This window comes from Clarias gariepinus, chromosome 18 (assembly GCF_024256425.1).
Source record: "Clarias gariepinus isolate MV-2021 ecotype Netherlands chromosome 18, CGAR_prim_01v2, whole genome shotgun sequence".
In the NCBI taxonomy this organism is placed as follows: domain Eukaryota; kingdom Metazoa; phylum Chordata; class Actinopteri; order Siluriformes; family Clariidae; genus Clarias; species Clarias gariepinus.
Window position 1 is genome coordinate 18,465,001 of NC_071117.1, and position 16,280 is coordinate 18,481,280.

At 37.7% G+C, this 16,280-nt stretch overlaps 1 protein-coding gene across 1 annotated transcript in view; it reads right to left on the minus strand.

Moving 5' to 3' along the window:
- Positions 1-12,090, minus strand: part of si:dkey-121b10.7 (heparan sulfate glucosamine 3-O-sulfotransferase 3B1) — a 21,291-nt gene extending 9,201 nt beyond the window's left edge. Inside the window, exon 1 of the mRNA XM_053477158.1 lies at positions 11,472-12,090. Within this exon, the coding sequence (XP_053333133.1) occupies positions 11,472-11,875 (404 nt within the window). The 5' untranslated portion in view covers positions 11,876-12,090. The remainder of the gene's footprint in view (positions 1-11,471) is intronic.
- Positions 12,091-16,280: the final 4,190 nt, after the last annotated feature.

Consider the following 16,280-nt stretch of genomic DNA (forward strand, 5'->3'; position numbering starts at 1 on the left):
CATAAATAAACACACTTGGTGTTCAAGTCAAACTGGGATTAAGTGTTCCCTTAATTTTTGGTTAATTATTTGGTTAATAATTTAAGAGCTAGGAAAGAAAAATTATATATAAGTACCATTACAGTGCTAAGACGTGGGTGACGTGAGACGTAAACTGTCTGTCCCGATCTTTGATCGGAATTCTAAACCCTGTTAGAACCATGTACAGTATGTATGTGGACAGACACTGTGCGAATGGATGTGAATCTGAATATAAATTCAAAATAAAGACCTAAATTTTGTTCTTTTGCCTCTGTTGCATCCTTTGTGCTGGGATGCCACTTCCTGGCATAAGTATCAGTATTTCCAGAGTAATCATTATTCCAGTAAATCATTTGTATCACAGTCACGATAATGGCAACACAACCCCAACAACAACAGACCCTTTCTGGTGAAAGTAAACACAATGATTTTTTTTGGGTCGGAAACTAGCCAGAGGCAGAGGGATTATCTGAGCACATAAAGACGCTTGAAAAGTTATAAAAGAAATCTCTTGATGTTTTTCCTTTTAGTTCCATGTTACAGTAGGTTGCATGACAAAACATTAGACACATATCCATGCCGATAACAGAATATACTTTAATTTAACCTTACCTGATATAGAGTATGTGTGCTACAAACGTAAGCATTTCTGATTATCGCTTCAGTGCAATCCTTTCATCTTATCACGTTTAAATTGTTTTTATAACAGGCAGTCAAAAGCTGGTATGCTGATGCCTACGTGGTCTAGGGTCTGAAAAAAGATTCAGGCCCTATTATATAATAATATAATAAATAGTACTGTTTATAAAACTTGACAGTAAATCTTTTAAAGAAGTCTGTAACCACATTGTTAACTTAATGACAAGCACAAAGAAAGCTAAGCACTTTTCTCACCAACCTACAGTACAGTTCACTTCACACAGGTGCACATCAGACAGAAAAAGTTCTTGTCTACGTTCTGTTCCTCTTTACTCGGGCATTTTAACAATGGTACGCGAAAAGAAATGAAGAAAAATGTGTGTGGGCTTGGCTCTTTACATCGAACTTGTCATTGGCTATTATCTATGCTCTAGTTACAGTTAGCAATTACAGATGACCGTCTACAATTTTAGCCTGAGCTGAGGAGTGTTTCTTATACACATGTTTGAATTATGTCCTTTAAGTACAAATATATCATGGCCATAAAAAACTTGGTATGAAAATGCATTTTTTTTATGAATAATTTCATTTTTATTTATAATGCATTTATATTTGAAGCAAATATCAAAGTGCTACAAATTATTTTAACCCAAATACTATATAACATTTATATAGAAAATATTTTTTATTCTGATAGAGGTTTTGAAGTCAGGCCAGAGCTGGTTGTGTCTGTCTCCTGCACCATAAAGTTGTTGCAAACTCCACATGTTGCAAAGAAAAAACTACAGCTGTTATTAATGATGTATGAATTATTTGAAAGTATTTATTAAAATCTAAAAAAGGTTGGTAAAATCATATGATCCTATAATTGTCCTAAATGTCATTTTATAAGTGCTAAGTCAAGACTTGAATTGACGTTTGCCAATTTTTGCTTTAACAACCTGTGTTTTATCTCATAGCCTCATTTTTCAAATTAAACGTTTTGTTATTAACAATTAAATAAATTCCCAAAATGAGTCCAAAGCTGAAAATGGTGTTTAGCTCCTCATTTTGCTGTCAAACTGTCCAAGCAATCTCATTGTATTAATGCACCATGTGATAAAAGCATACAAAAATGTAATATGCTTTTACTTACACAGCTAAATATAATAATATTTATAACTCACTCCAAATTAGCAATGGCTGACTCTATTAGTGCTTAGTGAAATTTGCTTGGCTGGTATATACGAGTAATGGAGTCTGAAGGTTAGTATCGACAAGTCATCTATCTCTGAACACTGATGGGTAGACAGGAAGAATGAAAATAATAGTTTTTTTTCCCATCTCAGCAACCATAAACCTGATTAGTCATTGGTGAATTTTATGTTAGTGACCAGGGTCTCATTCTAGTGATCAATAGTCTGTCATATTAGTGGAATCTACAAAGACATACTCAAAAATATGAAGAATTAATGAAACAGTAAATGAATCCAGTAGGCTTGAACCCAAAAAAGGAAATCATTTGAAATATAATTTGACCAAATTTACATGGATGGCTCAAACTTAAAGTACTTAATTATTTTGTTTTGACCAGCCTAAAGCAAACCACCATTGTTAGGGCCTGATGCATTCTAATAGCTTTTCTGCAATCCATTTCATCAGCAGATGCATACATCACTGTTGACTTTACATCAGTTTATGTCGATTCTTCACCCTGAATCGACATGCTATTCTTTCTAGTGCTTACCCATGAAGAATATTCATCTCGTGCTTGTATCAGCACTTACAACATTCCACTCACCCTGTGTATTGTAATACGATGAGACATCATTTGGTGTGATAGGTAGTTAACTAATGATGTGTCAAAACATCGATCCATCGGTTTCGACTCCAGGTTTTTCTCCGCAATGAAAATCTATATTCATCAATCGGCATTGAATCATGTCACCTTCCCTGGCAACTGATCTACAATCATGATGAGAAAATAGAAATTTAATATTGGAGGTGCCATATAAGTATCTGTAAACAGCTACGATCCGGAATCGGTGACAACACTCCATACGCAGCCTTAGAAACAGCCATGCTGTACAATGGTAGGTGGGAATGATGTATTTTATAGAGGCTTAAAGTACAAAAATCCCAAGAAAATAAATATTGGAATCAGTACATTAATCTCCATCCATCCAACCATCCATTTAGAAACCTCGAACTAGAGACCATAGAGGCCAATGGTGATCAGTGTATGTATTCCCATTTTTACAATCGTGGTCACCATTATCACGCGCATAGCCGGAGGACAACCGGCATACACAGAAGAAAACACATTAATTTTTCGCACTGCAATATCTAACAAGTTAAATAAATGATTTCAATCACAGATGATGTCAATCACGTCTGATACTTGCACTGTAACATCAGTCATACTGTAGTAACACAAGCCAACCAAGGTCATCTATGAGATCACACATCACTTTGGGTCTGTGTTTGGAGGGTTTCCTTCTGGTACTTTGGTTTCCTCCCACAGTCCAAAGATGCATATAAGAGGGTTAATGGCATTTCCAAATTCCCTATAAAGTGTATGACTGTGTATGTGCTTGTGTGCCCCTGGCATAGGCTTCAGGGCAATGGCATCCCTGTATAAGTTAAGAGGTAAGAAGAATGAGATGGATGGATGGATGGATGGATGGATGGATGGATGGATGGATGGATGGATGGATGGATAGATAGATACTTGAAAGCCTATCAGTCTCTATGTTCTACAGCAATAGTCAGTCACAGCCAGTCTCTTATTCCCCCCCCTATAAAAAAAAAAAACATTGTGCATCATCATAAACAATATTATCATATAATATCGGCTATAGCACTGATCACGTCTGGACACACAACAGTGTAATAATGTCAGGTAGAGAGGGATCCATGAGCACCTGAAGCTCCTGAAGAATCGATCAGAAGATAAGTTTTACACCAGCTGGGAATTTATGTAGTCATGAAAGCATAAAGTAGTTTTACTGCCGTGGTTCGAGAGCACCGGCGTCACATTGATTGAAACTAATCTGGGGGTATCTTGTGACAAATACAGCCATTGCGCTTCTTTTACTTTAATGGCAGACTTGCTGTATGTGATACTGTGTGAAAAAAAAATGGGCAATTAATTCCACACACACACATACACACAATCTCTACTTCCTTTACATGTTTAGATCTTCATCAACTTTCCGGCTGGTCAGCTCATCATCTGACTTGTCACTAAACACACGCTCATATGTACACAACATACACACACGCAACACACAATCTCACTAGTGTTGACAGGTCTGGCATCTGGTTTTGGTCCCCACACAAGCCGTGATGACATACCGTACTGTGTTCGTGTGTGTCACTATTACGCAAGGTCATTCTACCAGAAAGGGAAATAAACAAGGTGTTTTATTCCATGATTTCATGAGCACAATTAAAAATTCAACTATTTCCAGGACGTGGTAATAAGTGTGAATATTCATTTCCAAATCAATCCAGGTGCATGTCAGTCTTGTTCCTTTGAGACACTGCTAGCGAGAGAGAGAGAGAGAGAGAGAGAGAGAGAGAGAGAGAGAGATGTAGGTCAATAAACAGTCTTTTATTGGCAGCGGACTGAATGTCTTGCCAATGAGAGAGTGCTCTAAGCTGTGGATGTTATTGGCAAGTGATATTAATGAACCGATGTGAGTGACAAACGGACAAAAAATCTATAGCATGTACAAACACTGAACACACACCTAACTGGGATCATCCTCAACAAAGGATTACAGTGATAAGCTAAAAGTGTCTAGATGTATTTCCTTAAGAATAAACATGTAATTCTGGTTGGTTCTGCCGTACCTAAGAGTCCATACAGAACATCTCTTCATACTCAAGTCGGAATCTATCACTTAACCAATAACTATTTCACTACAGAGAAACGTCTCTTTAAGTTTCATATTTTCTTTCCTTTTCATTAATACCTGTTCATTAATATTAAAACCAGCACCCACATAAAACATCTTAACTCACTACATAAACGAAGTTTACTTCCCAAACTGCAATATATTATAATTAGTTCCAGGAAAGCACCATTTTACCTGGCAGAGCTACAACAGAGTCCCAGTCTGCACATGCCAGAAGGAAATAAACACCCATTATGATTATTATTATTATTATTTTTATTATTATATAATGAAATCTCTTCGCCAAATGTCTTACAAACAAGGTTTTGTTCGTATGTTAGTCATACTTTCTTGACTTTACTTTGGCGGCCATAAGAACAAAAAACAAACTGGAGTCATAATAAATGGGACAAATTTTGGACATTATGGACAATTTGCAGATATTTTACCATAAAGCTTTGGTTGACTATAAACTTCTTGTATGTCTGTATACAACGGCTGCACGATTTGATTAAAATTCTACAAGTCACATTGGGATTATTTTAACACAGTATTTGACACAGTATTCAAACTTATTTATCTAGGCTAACAGCAAATAATTGGACAATTATCTCATTAAGAGGACATTTGGAAATATTTATTTATCAGCTCAAAATTATATTGAATAAATAATTCATTATTGACAAACTCTATGAAAATTACTGACGATGCATATATTACCTGTAATAAATTGCAACCTTTTGCAATTAAATAGTTGCGCAGGTCTGTAGTGCAATTTAGATTAATTGTGAAGCCCTGCTCTATACAGTTGTCTCCTTGCCAAGCTGGCAATCAGTTATGACATTTACATTTCAGCATTAGGCAGACGCCCTCATCCAATGGGTCTTACATTTTCATTTCATTATACATATTTGCAGTTGGTTAAGAGCCTTGCTCAAAGGTTCAAATTGGTTGTGGTGGGGTTCGACCCTGAGACCTTCTGGACTGTAGTCCAATGCCTCAACCACTCAGCTACCCCTATTTTAATCATCAAAATATTAAAAAATGCACCATGTTTAAATTTTTTTCTGCACACCCAGGCAACAGCAATGCCACAGAAACACGCACATATACAGTATAAATGCCAAGAACTGCGCATGCTTACAACTTGGGTGTGTATGGCTAACCGGAACTAGCCGTATGGCTAACTGGGAATAGGTCAGGAACTGGGAACTGTGCGGTTATTAATCAATCATTGATTGGTCTAATCAAACCGATAATCAATTATGGAATGATTTCTGACTCCCATTACCACTATTAATCTAGACCTACTTTCCCAAAGAGATCAATCCCATTCCAACACAAGAGCTTAAGATGATCAGTAGGCTATACACTATTAATCAGACTAGAGCTGTTAGATAAAAAATAAATTCTAGGGAAATTCAATGTTATATTACACTGTAAGACCAGCTGTACAAAACGCTGTTGTTGTCCATAGCATTCATTTCTGCTGGGAAATTATTTATAAGGAATCAACTGAGCAGATGGGAAATAAGAAACAAAGCAAAACAAAAAATACACACTACAGAAAAAAAAAGCCCAGATGTTCAATTAACACCATGATAGACAAGCAAAGTAATTACTTATATTTTTACATCCATATATAAAAACTTTTCGTCGTGTTAAATTACTTTATATCACAGTGCTGCTAAATTCTTGAATACGACTGGTTCCTGGTCAAACCTCAGGTTTATTTAAATGCAATCCATCTGATTAACTATTGTTTCTATAGTAACAACTTGTTCACAGTGGCCTGCATGGCAGATGCTCCACATAATCAATGTAAAATCAGCTAATAACAAAAACATATAACCTTTACTAGAGTAAGGTTTCCGTAAGGTGACTGTTTCACTTTTAACAGCAACTATCTTGTTTTGCTGACATTGCATAATATTAAATATGTCCATAAATGGTTAAAAGTATGATATGTGAGTCTTCAAATAGGTAATTGTTGCCAAATTGCTGTGGTATAAGCATTTTTCATACTTACTGAGTGCAGCTTTAAGACAAAAACCTCCCCAGCCATACAGAAAGAATTTATAAGATGTGGTATAGGCCGTAGCATGTCTCAAAGTAATAGAGTGATTCAAAAAACAACCACAAGCATGCAAATTCCAATGAAGTATCTACCTCGGGTACTTCCACAATAGAATGAGGATGATGTCAACAAATTCTGAAAAAAGGGTAAGTTTTTTTCATATCCATGTCAGAAAAAAAACTGCTATCAAACCTTGATTCAAATGGACAGAGCAGTATGCAAACATATTCCAGCTTCCCTGACAAGGTATAGATTTGTTAAAGAACTTTTATCACGATAAAGAGAACATGTGAAGTAAACCCATCAGTCTTGAAGAAACCTTTTCAGTTATTTGGAAATAACAGTTTAAATTACTACTAAAACCACAAGCACAGATCCCAACAAGAAGAAGGATCCCCACAGGTTCTTCTGTAATCTGGCACACTCTTCCAATAAATAATGGTGACTAGACCAAATTCTGAAGTTAGGAATGGTGTTTCATGTCATATCAAAGCAACCACACTTTTTGCTGTAGAACATTTTTTGGTTCATATCTGAAATTATAGCGTTATTACAGGCCTTACTTGAGCAGTTAAAAAGAGGGAACATTCAAGTAGTAACTTGAAATTTCCAACCTCTGACTAGGAAAGAACCGGGAATTCCTACTTAGGAAATCATGAAAACCTTCTCAACCCTCATTTACCACCAATATGGCTGTTCACATACCTTCACTCCTTTAAAGGATATAAAAAAAACTCATAATCACTCATGAACATACTTAGTAAATGATTGCAAGTTAAGGTTTTTCCCATTTCCTAAATTAAATCAAATGTAGCATTACCACTGGCACCTCATCAGTCCTGGAGAAAAACAATGTTCTAAAACACTATGGACCTTGTAGTTAGTTATACTGTACTGCTCGGCTTGAAACCAATTAGCACCAAGTTTTATCCACCAGTTTGGAACTCTTGAAGTGACTCACTAACACAACCACAAAACACACATATCCCAACAAGGATAATCTACCTCAGCTTCCTCTGTAATCTTCCAGTGCTTGATTGATGAACAATGATGTCACTAAGCCCTGAAGACAGGATGGGCTGTGTCATATCCATGCAAACACACTTTTTCTGTAAGTCCTAAACAGTCCATTAGTGGTCAACAACATTAGTCTTCAAAACTAAACGTTGACAAGGCTCTACCAGACTGGTCAAAAAGGATGCTAGGAGCTAAAACTAAAGCTGGCCAAACATCTGGAGCAGCCATTGCACAAATTTAGGAGTTCCTACTGTACTTACAGATTACAGATTTGTTGAAAAATTACATGACCACCAAAAGAGAGATACATTTAATAATTAGCAGAGGTTACTAGTCATTTCTCAAGAAAGCGACTTCTGCTTGCTTACTTACTTAGGAGTTCTTTACCACCATTTAACAATAAAACATATACAGCCATCCAAGTAAAATATAATCAGAAGCATGCAGATCCCAACTGTCACCAACGTCACCAAGTTCTGAAGCAGAAGTCTGTTGTCAGTAATATTGTACAACCATATTTACTAAGTAGTAAAACTAAACTATATAATCTATCTAATAATAACATATAGTACAGTAATATGCAAATGTCTTGAGCCCCACCTCATTTCTTCATATGTTGCTTCCAAAAAGCCAAACTTTCCTGTATTTGATTTCCTTGTACTTCTCCAAGTTTCCTGTGCGATTCTTTTGGCTCTGTGTTTTGGCTCTAATTGTCTGTTCAGTCACTGTACCTGAACAAAGAATGTTTTTTTTGTTTGTTAAGCCACACAGTGACCTATGAATCCACACCATTTGACAGGTCTATATATTTTCTGGGGCAGGCTGTGTATCTTTAACTAGAGCTTGGTCAAAAGTAGTCATAGCCAAATGAGGCTTCAGGAAGCACCAAGGCTTTCCATTGGAACGATTTTGGAAATGGTCAATTGCTCATCAAGAAACACCAACATTACCAGTCAAAGGTTTGGACACATCTTCTAATTCAATGGTCTTTCATGATTTTCTTTATTAAGGAATCCAAAATATGAAAGAAAAAAAAATTCAACGATGTTGAGATGTGTCTGCTCTGTAAAGCCTTCATAATGGCTTTAGTTTGAGGTGCTGTTTGTTAATCTGTAGTTTCTGAGAACGCTAAATGAACTTCTCCTCAACAACAGTCTTTTGGTCTTGCATATCTGGGATGGTCTTCATAAGAACCAATTTCTTGACATGTACTTGACAATACTGTTCTTGCAAGAACTATTCCAGAACTGCTGACCTTCAAGGCTTAAAATAACAACTGACTGTTGTTGTCTGTGCTATTAGTCAAGTATTGTTGTAGAATGTAGAAAATAAATCATTTAAAAAAAACATTGAATTAGAAGATGTGTCCAGACTTTTAACTGGTACCATACTTCTAAAACATGTTTTGCTGCAAAATCAATTTACTTTCAGGAGCCTTTGGTTATGGTCCAAGAATTCATTACCGTAGGTGATATAGCAAGCATTCTGTCACCATTGAAATCAATGCAGATTTTATGTAGGTTTAATAGTCACCCACATACACACCAAAAATGCACACTACACTCTTTTCATTTACCGTCAGTCATGCAGTGTACATGGCATTAACACAAATAAGGGATGCACAGAAACAAATAAAATAGAATGACACTCCTGTTGGGGCTTCAGGGTGTTATGAGATGGGACTTGGTATCCCACTTGAGCAGTACATATGGTACAAGAGAAAATAAATGAGATTCTAATAGTTTTTTATTCAGAACAAGAATCTTCGCCACTATGACTGGATTGATCTGGCTTCTCTCCATCCCCACCATTGGAAAAAACAACATCTCACATGAAACTGAGGATCCAGATGTATGTAATGACTGAAGAGGTCACTGGTATAGTCAATGTTATTGTCTACGCCACTAGTCAAATGGATCCCAGCGCTTGAAATGTTTATTCTGTCAAATAACAGTCCACTTGAACTGTTTTTTGAATTTTTCTTTTTCTCTCTGGCTTCATTTGAGAACAGAACTGAAAAGATAGATACAAGAGGAAAAAATCAATGCTACTATAGATGTACTAACTATTAATTTATACAATTATCCCTACTAATAGGGATACTACAACTCACATACTTTTGTTGGATAAACACGTCCCACATTTCCGTTCAATGAAACGCTATCAATACTAACATCAATACGTTTCAAAGTTCCACCCTTTTCAAATACGTTTAACCAGGAAACAAGGAAAGCCTCGAGGCAAGTGTTCATCTGAGATACACCTCCTGCTCCACGCAAGCCTCAAAGCCTCAGTTTCAACAGTTCCATTTCTAGATCTCTAATTACTCCCTTTGTTGCTTCCAATTGAAACCTACCGTAGGACTGACAAGTTCAGTGGTATATCCAATGTTCAGCCACACATTTAAATGTAGTTGATTTCTTTCTGATATACTGGTTTATGAATCTCTTACTGCATGATTCATTTGAACACATAAATTAAATGAATTTTTATTATGGGTTTTCAAACAATACCTGTATAATATCCTCTCGTCTGTATCCATTCTACAATGTTCTCATCCTTGAAAATTTCACAATGTACTCAAAACAACATTGCATGCTACAGAGTTCCCCTGACCTTCTCTTGTATTGTTCTACCTTCTCCACCTCCACCTCTCTATGAAACATGGCATATCGATTTTCTTACACAATCCGGTCTAGACATGCCTCCAGTCTGTTAAATCCAAACTTGTCAAAAAAAAAATAATAATAACATGCGCTTTGCTAGTTTTGAACTTGTGCTAGTTTTAGAAGTGTAAGGTATGTGTAAGGTATGCCTTGGTGTGAACTACTCACACTGAGTACCAGGAGGAAACCCATCAAGCACAGGGAGAACATGCAACTACACACGCACACACAAAGACCTGAGGCAAGAACCTTACACGCACACCTCGACCATGGAGGTGTGAGGCCAAGGTGCTAACCACTACACCATCATGCTGCCACTGTACTTTACAACTAATAAAAGCACATCTCTTTTAGAGTACAGTAAAATGTCATTTATTAAAAAGTCTGATAAAAAGTATACATCTTAGAGGCGATTGCTAAAAGATCCAATTTTCACCTTTAGATTGTGGAAAGAAACAAAAGTAATAACCCTTTAAATTTAAGATGGGGGAAATCGATTCTGCTATTCTTTTGTAAGGCGATTCTGGAAACCCACACAGACTCCAAAACCTTTTTTTTCTTTTAGCATTTCTTAATTCATATTTACATTTGAGGTTGTAAAAATGTTGCTATTTCTCTATAATCCTACAGGTGACACACTGTTAACTATTCACACACTAGCAGGCAGCAACCTGTGTGTCAGGAGCAAATTATTTGCTTAATTTGTTTAGTATTGTGACAAAATCAGCAATTTTATCAGGATATTTATAGAAATTGTGATATTTAGATATTTAAAAAATTGAAAAAAAAAAAGATATTAAAATTTAAAAAAGTGAATCAGTCCCTGGTGATTCCCATATATATTCCTATCCCAGGAGACTTAGGGCACAAGGTGGGGTACACCCTGACAGTGTGGGAACGCCAGTTAACCTAATCTGCATGTCTTTAGACTGTGGGAAGAAACCAGAGCACCTGGAGGAAACCCACCAAGCAAAGGGAGAAGATGTAAACTCCATGCACGCAGGATTCGAACCCGGAACCTGGAGGTGTAAGGTGACAGTGCTGATCAATACAAGTTTTATACCTTATAATTTTCCATTTTAAATGATTATTTTCGCCCCAAAAGTCAGTATCACGAGGGTGCACATGGACCGCAGGGTTAGTACAGTGATGCATGAGATCAGAGCCCACCTGTACCACTCGAGTCCCTGATCGTAGAACCTGTCGAAGAAGTGCGGCTCCGCGCCCACGGCGCGGACGTCGGGATGCACGCGCAGGAACTCGAGCAGCGCGCGCGTGCCGCCCTTCTTCACGCCGATGATGATGGCCTGGGGGAACTCTTTAGTCCCGAAGCTGTCGGACACAGAGAGGTTAGAGAGCTGGCTCGGAGTTCCCAGAGCGCCGCGCTGCTGCACGGACGCGTTGCGAAGTTCGGGTAAAGTTGGTGCGCGCTCGCGCGGCGGAGTCGGTGTGAAGTCGCAGTATCCGGTGAGGCAGTAGAACACACAGGTGATGAAGATGATCATGGTGAAGAACACGGACGCTCTGGACGGCGCTTTCAGGTGCGGGGTGAACCTTGTCGCCCAACATCCCATGGGTAGCTGTCCTTCTCCAGGGCTGATGATGGAATCATGCCGTAAAGCCGAATGTCCAGACTGCTGACATGAAACACACTCACTGTCCTGCTGCTGCCTCTTTAATCACCTCGCAAGAAATCCTCTGGCAGCAGAGTGTGCCATGCCTCCTTTCATTAAAACATCAGAACTATTCATTAATAACGGTATAATTTATACTGTCTCAGGAGACTGATGTCTACTTATCTCTGTCCTGCTGCTCTTCTTCTAGTGCACAGGGTTACCAGTCCAGTGGACACCTCCCTGTTTGATCCTGAGCCACGCCCACCTCCAAGCCCCGCCTTTCCCATTTGTTGCTAATTAGGACTGTTCCTGAGAATGTCTTGCTATTTATAGTAATATTTGGACACCATTGTAAGACATACCTAATTACTGTAACATGTTTTTTTTTAAATATACTGCACAGTTTAACCATATATTAATCTCCTGCATATGAGAGTCATGCACACAGACACAAAAAAAAGTTCAAGTTATTTAATACCAAATACAAAGATATGCGAATAAAAAAATATTTAAAAATTTAAAAGTAAAAATACAGCCGTGGGAAAAGGGTTCAAAAACATCCTCCGAGAGCAACTTCTCCCAATCATCCAAGAACATAAACAATGATGTTTTCCAGCATGATGGAACACCTTGCCATAAGACAAAAGTGATGACTAAGTGGCTCCGGGAACAAAACATCAAAATTTTGGGCACATGTCAGGAAGCTCCCCAGACCTTAATGCCATTGAGAACCTGTGGTCGATCTTCAAGAGGCGGGTGGACAAACAAAAAAAAACAAATTGTGACAAATTTTAAGCACTGATTATGCAAGACTGGGCTGCCATCATTTAGGATGTGGCGCAGAAGATGATAGACAGCATGCCAAGATGAATAGCAGAGGTCTTGAAAAAGAATAATAGTCAAATATAAACTTTTTGCATAAACTTATTGTAAGTGTCAATAAAAGCTTTTGACACTCACGTACTGTACTGTAGAAAAGCATATATTTATATAGATAAAGCATTTCACTGCATATCGTACTGTGTATGACTGTGTACGTGACAAATAAAATTTGAATTTGATTTGAGTATACCATAGTAACATCTGACAAAAAGATCTAAAAACACTGAAGCAGACTTTGAACATTCATATTTGTTATACATATCATTTTTAAATCCTTTGGTCAAAGCTATACACCACTCATTTCTCTTCTTATTTTTTTTTCAAGTATGGTTTTCAAACTTCTTCCTGTACAACACATCCATAATAACCAAACCGCTGAAAATAATTGATTTCTGTTCTTGGGTTAATCGGAAGTTTTTCTTTAAAAGAGAGTTGTTGTTCTCTTTAGACAAATGCCATTAAGAGGTATTTCAGAAAGCCCAGATCAAATAAATCATGTCAACGTTGACTTTTTCCACATTTCTTTAAATAGTACTATAATTCTTTTATAATTCTAAAAACAGTAGAAAGGGAGAATTTGTCTCTGGGAAAATCAGTGAAGTCATTCTATAATATGGGGGACATTTCAAATAAGTAAAAAAGTACAAAAACAATGTTGTTGTGCAAATAGTGACTCAATTTATAAAATGCTGAACATGCAAAGTTTAAACAATAAAAAATTCATTTTTACATTCAATTATCTACACTACTGTATAACATAGTTAACTTTTTCCTTATTGGGACTCATAATGTTAGTGGAACGACTTGTTCGGCCTCATGAACAGTTTAACATCGTATTTGAACGATATAATTTACCATTACAGTGTACATAAAACTGTTGACTATCCATTAATGTCCTCAGTGACGGCGAGCTGTTACAATTTTTTTTTTTTTTAAATGAGAGGACACTTGGCAGTACGGTGGCTTAACGGTTAGCACTGTCCCCTTGTTCCTATACGTTCTGGGTTTGATTTCCAGCCAGGTCCAATTCCAGCCTGCCTCTGTGTGGACGGAGTTTGTTTGGTGGGTTCCCCCAGGTAATCCGGTTAGCAGGCTAATTGTTGTTTCCAAATTGCCCGTTGTGTGAATGAATGTGTGAGTGTGTGTATGAGTGTGTGTCCTGTAATGGATTAGCACTCTGTCCAGGGTTTACCCTGCCTTGTGCCCTAAGTCTCCTGAGATAGGCTACAGCCCCCCCACAACCCTGTACTGTATACAAGATAAATCGGTTTCGACAGTGAGTGAGTGAGTGAGTGAGTGAGAGGAGACCCAATGTAATGTGTTTAAAATGTACCCCACAGATAAGAATGAGATAATTTGATGCTGATTTAATTTGATGCTCCCAGGAACTCCTTTAATGGCCAAACATGTGGAAATGGCTTGGAGCGAGGTCAGGACTGTTGGTTTGATGCGGGAATAATTTCCAGCCGAGTTCCTGTATTGTGCAAATGGTGGTGGTGAATTATTGTGTTCACATTTCCCATGGACAAATGCGTCTCTTCCGCAAGTTGTCATCAAATTCTGATATTTCACTGAAGTGAACTGTTTTATGGCCAAAAGCTTCGATATGCCATGAACAAAAGTAGAAGTGAAATGTTATCCGAGGTATGTTTATGATTAGTACTTTCCTTAACATAGCAGGAATGCCAGTTTAAACGGCTGACGCCACTGACTCACACGCATACTCACAAGGTGCAACATGTAGAGAGACACCTGTCACTAAGGTCACCAGCTCAGTAGGGATCGTCTCCGAACTGTCCGTAAACATTTCCTCTGTCTCTATCTGTCTCACGCTGACACAGAGTGCCTTCTCCTCTCTAATTAACGCTATGAGACAGGTGTCATTACGGCCCAGACTCAGTGGTGCCTGAGGCCAGACTAAAATCAACGCTATGCAACTTTGCCCGAACTCTTTGATGCTCATGGTAGATGACTAATACAAACCACATCATGTTGTGATTCTTAATAATGAGGTAGAGGATCTTCAGGCTTGAGCTGAAATCAAACACATGGGGCTCTAGATTCCTTTAGTACTTACAGTTCTGAAATGGCTCTATGATTCCAGAGAAAATGGTGTTTAGGAAACTTCAAAGTGCAATAATTAACTTAACCACATGATTGTTAGATCAAAGCCTTTTCATATACCACGTGGAATATCATAAAGTTTAGTGTATTCGCTTATATATGCGCACACATATCCTACAGTACAGATGCATGATACGTCAGTTATTCATAAATGAAAACAAAAATCGAACACTATTCTGTAAAAGGAATGAACAACTCTGGGATAGAATAATCATCCACGTTAGGGTGCTTACAGGAGCTTTTGCATGAACCATAATATTCCATGCATCATGTAAACACCTGAATCAGAACAGGACATGAGGGCCGGTGTAAATATTGATACTCTACTTAATATGTAAATATTATTCGTGTAAACACTCAGTTGTTGGAATGAATACGAGGGTAAGTCAAAAATGATTCAAACTCGGTTATATTAAAACTTCTGTTGGCCGCACCGTCTTATCAGGGCTTTCCATTCAATGCTACTGTCTCTCCTGTCACGGCTGTGCAGGTGTGAACGTGTTACATCAGTTCATTTGTAACTCCAGTGTGAGTAAAAATGGACGCCCCGCTTGTGATTTGCGCAAAAGAAAAGCAGCGTGTAGTGAATAATTTATTATTTTATTCTTCATCAGCCGGAAAATTGATGGGAACAGTTTTCTGGGATTCTCCAGGGCCTTTTCCGAATTGGAACATTATAAGAATTGGAACATCAACAGTGCTCGTTACAGTGAGCCGCTTATTGAAGAGCCAAAGCCTAAACTTCGGATTAAATGCAGAGGACTGATTTCCAAGGGTGTTGTGATCTCTCATGACAATGCACGTCCACATACTTCTGAACACACTGTTGACGCTTTTGTTTTTGATGTGGTTAAAGCATCCTCATTATAGTCTTGATCTTCCAAGCTCTATCAGACTTTTACCTGCTTGGTCCTCTGAAATCAGTCCTACGAGGATGAAGAGTCACTTCTAAAGAAGAAGTGAGAACAGCGGCGCATTTGTGGCTCACAGCTCAGCCAAAAACATTTTGTAATGAGGGTCTGTGGACAGATGGACAAAGTGTACTGAGATCATGTAAAAAAAAAAAAGAATGTATTTGTCTTTTCTAAAAGTTAATTTTAAAAATAATTATTCTACAGCTAGAGTGTGGATAATTTTTTACGTATTCTCGTACATTTTGTCTGCACACAATTGGCTCATGTAAAGGTTAAATTAGGTGGCATGAAAAGTTATTGATCTGAAAACTCCAGTCTATCTTTGATTCAGACTTTCATCCTGGCTTATGGTCTTTGGTGGCGGAAGATTTGGTTGTGATTGGCTCGCATTTCATATGCGGAGATGTATCTAATCGATCAAAGATTAGAAGAGAACGTTAATA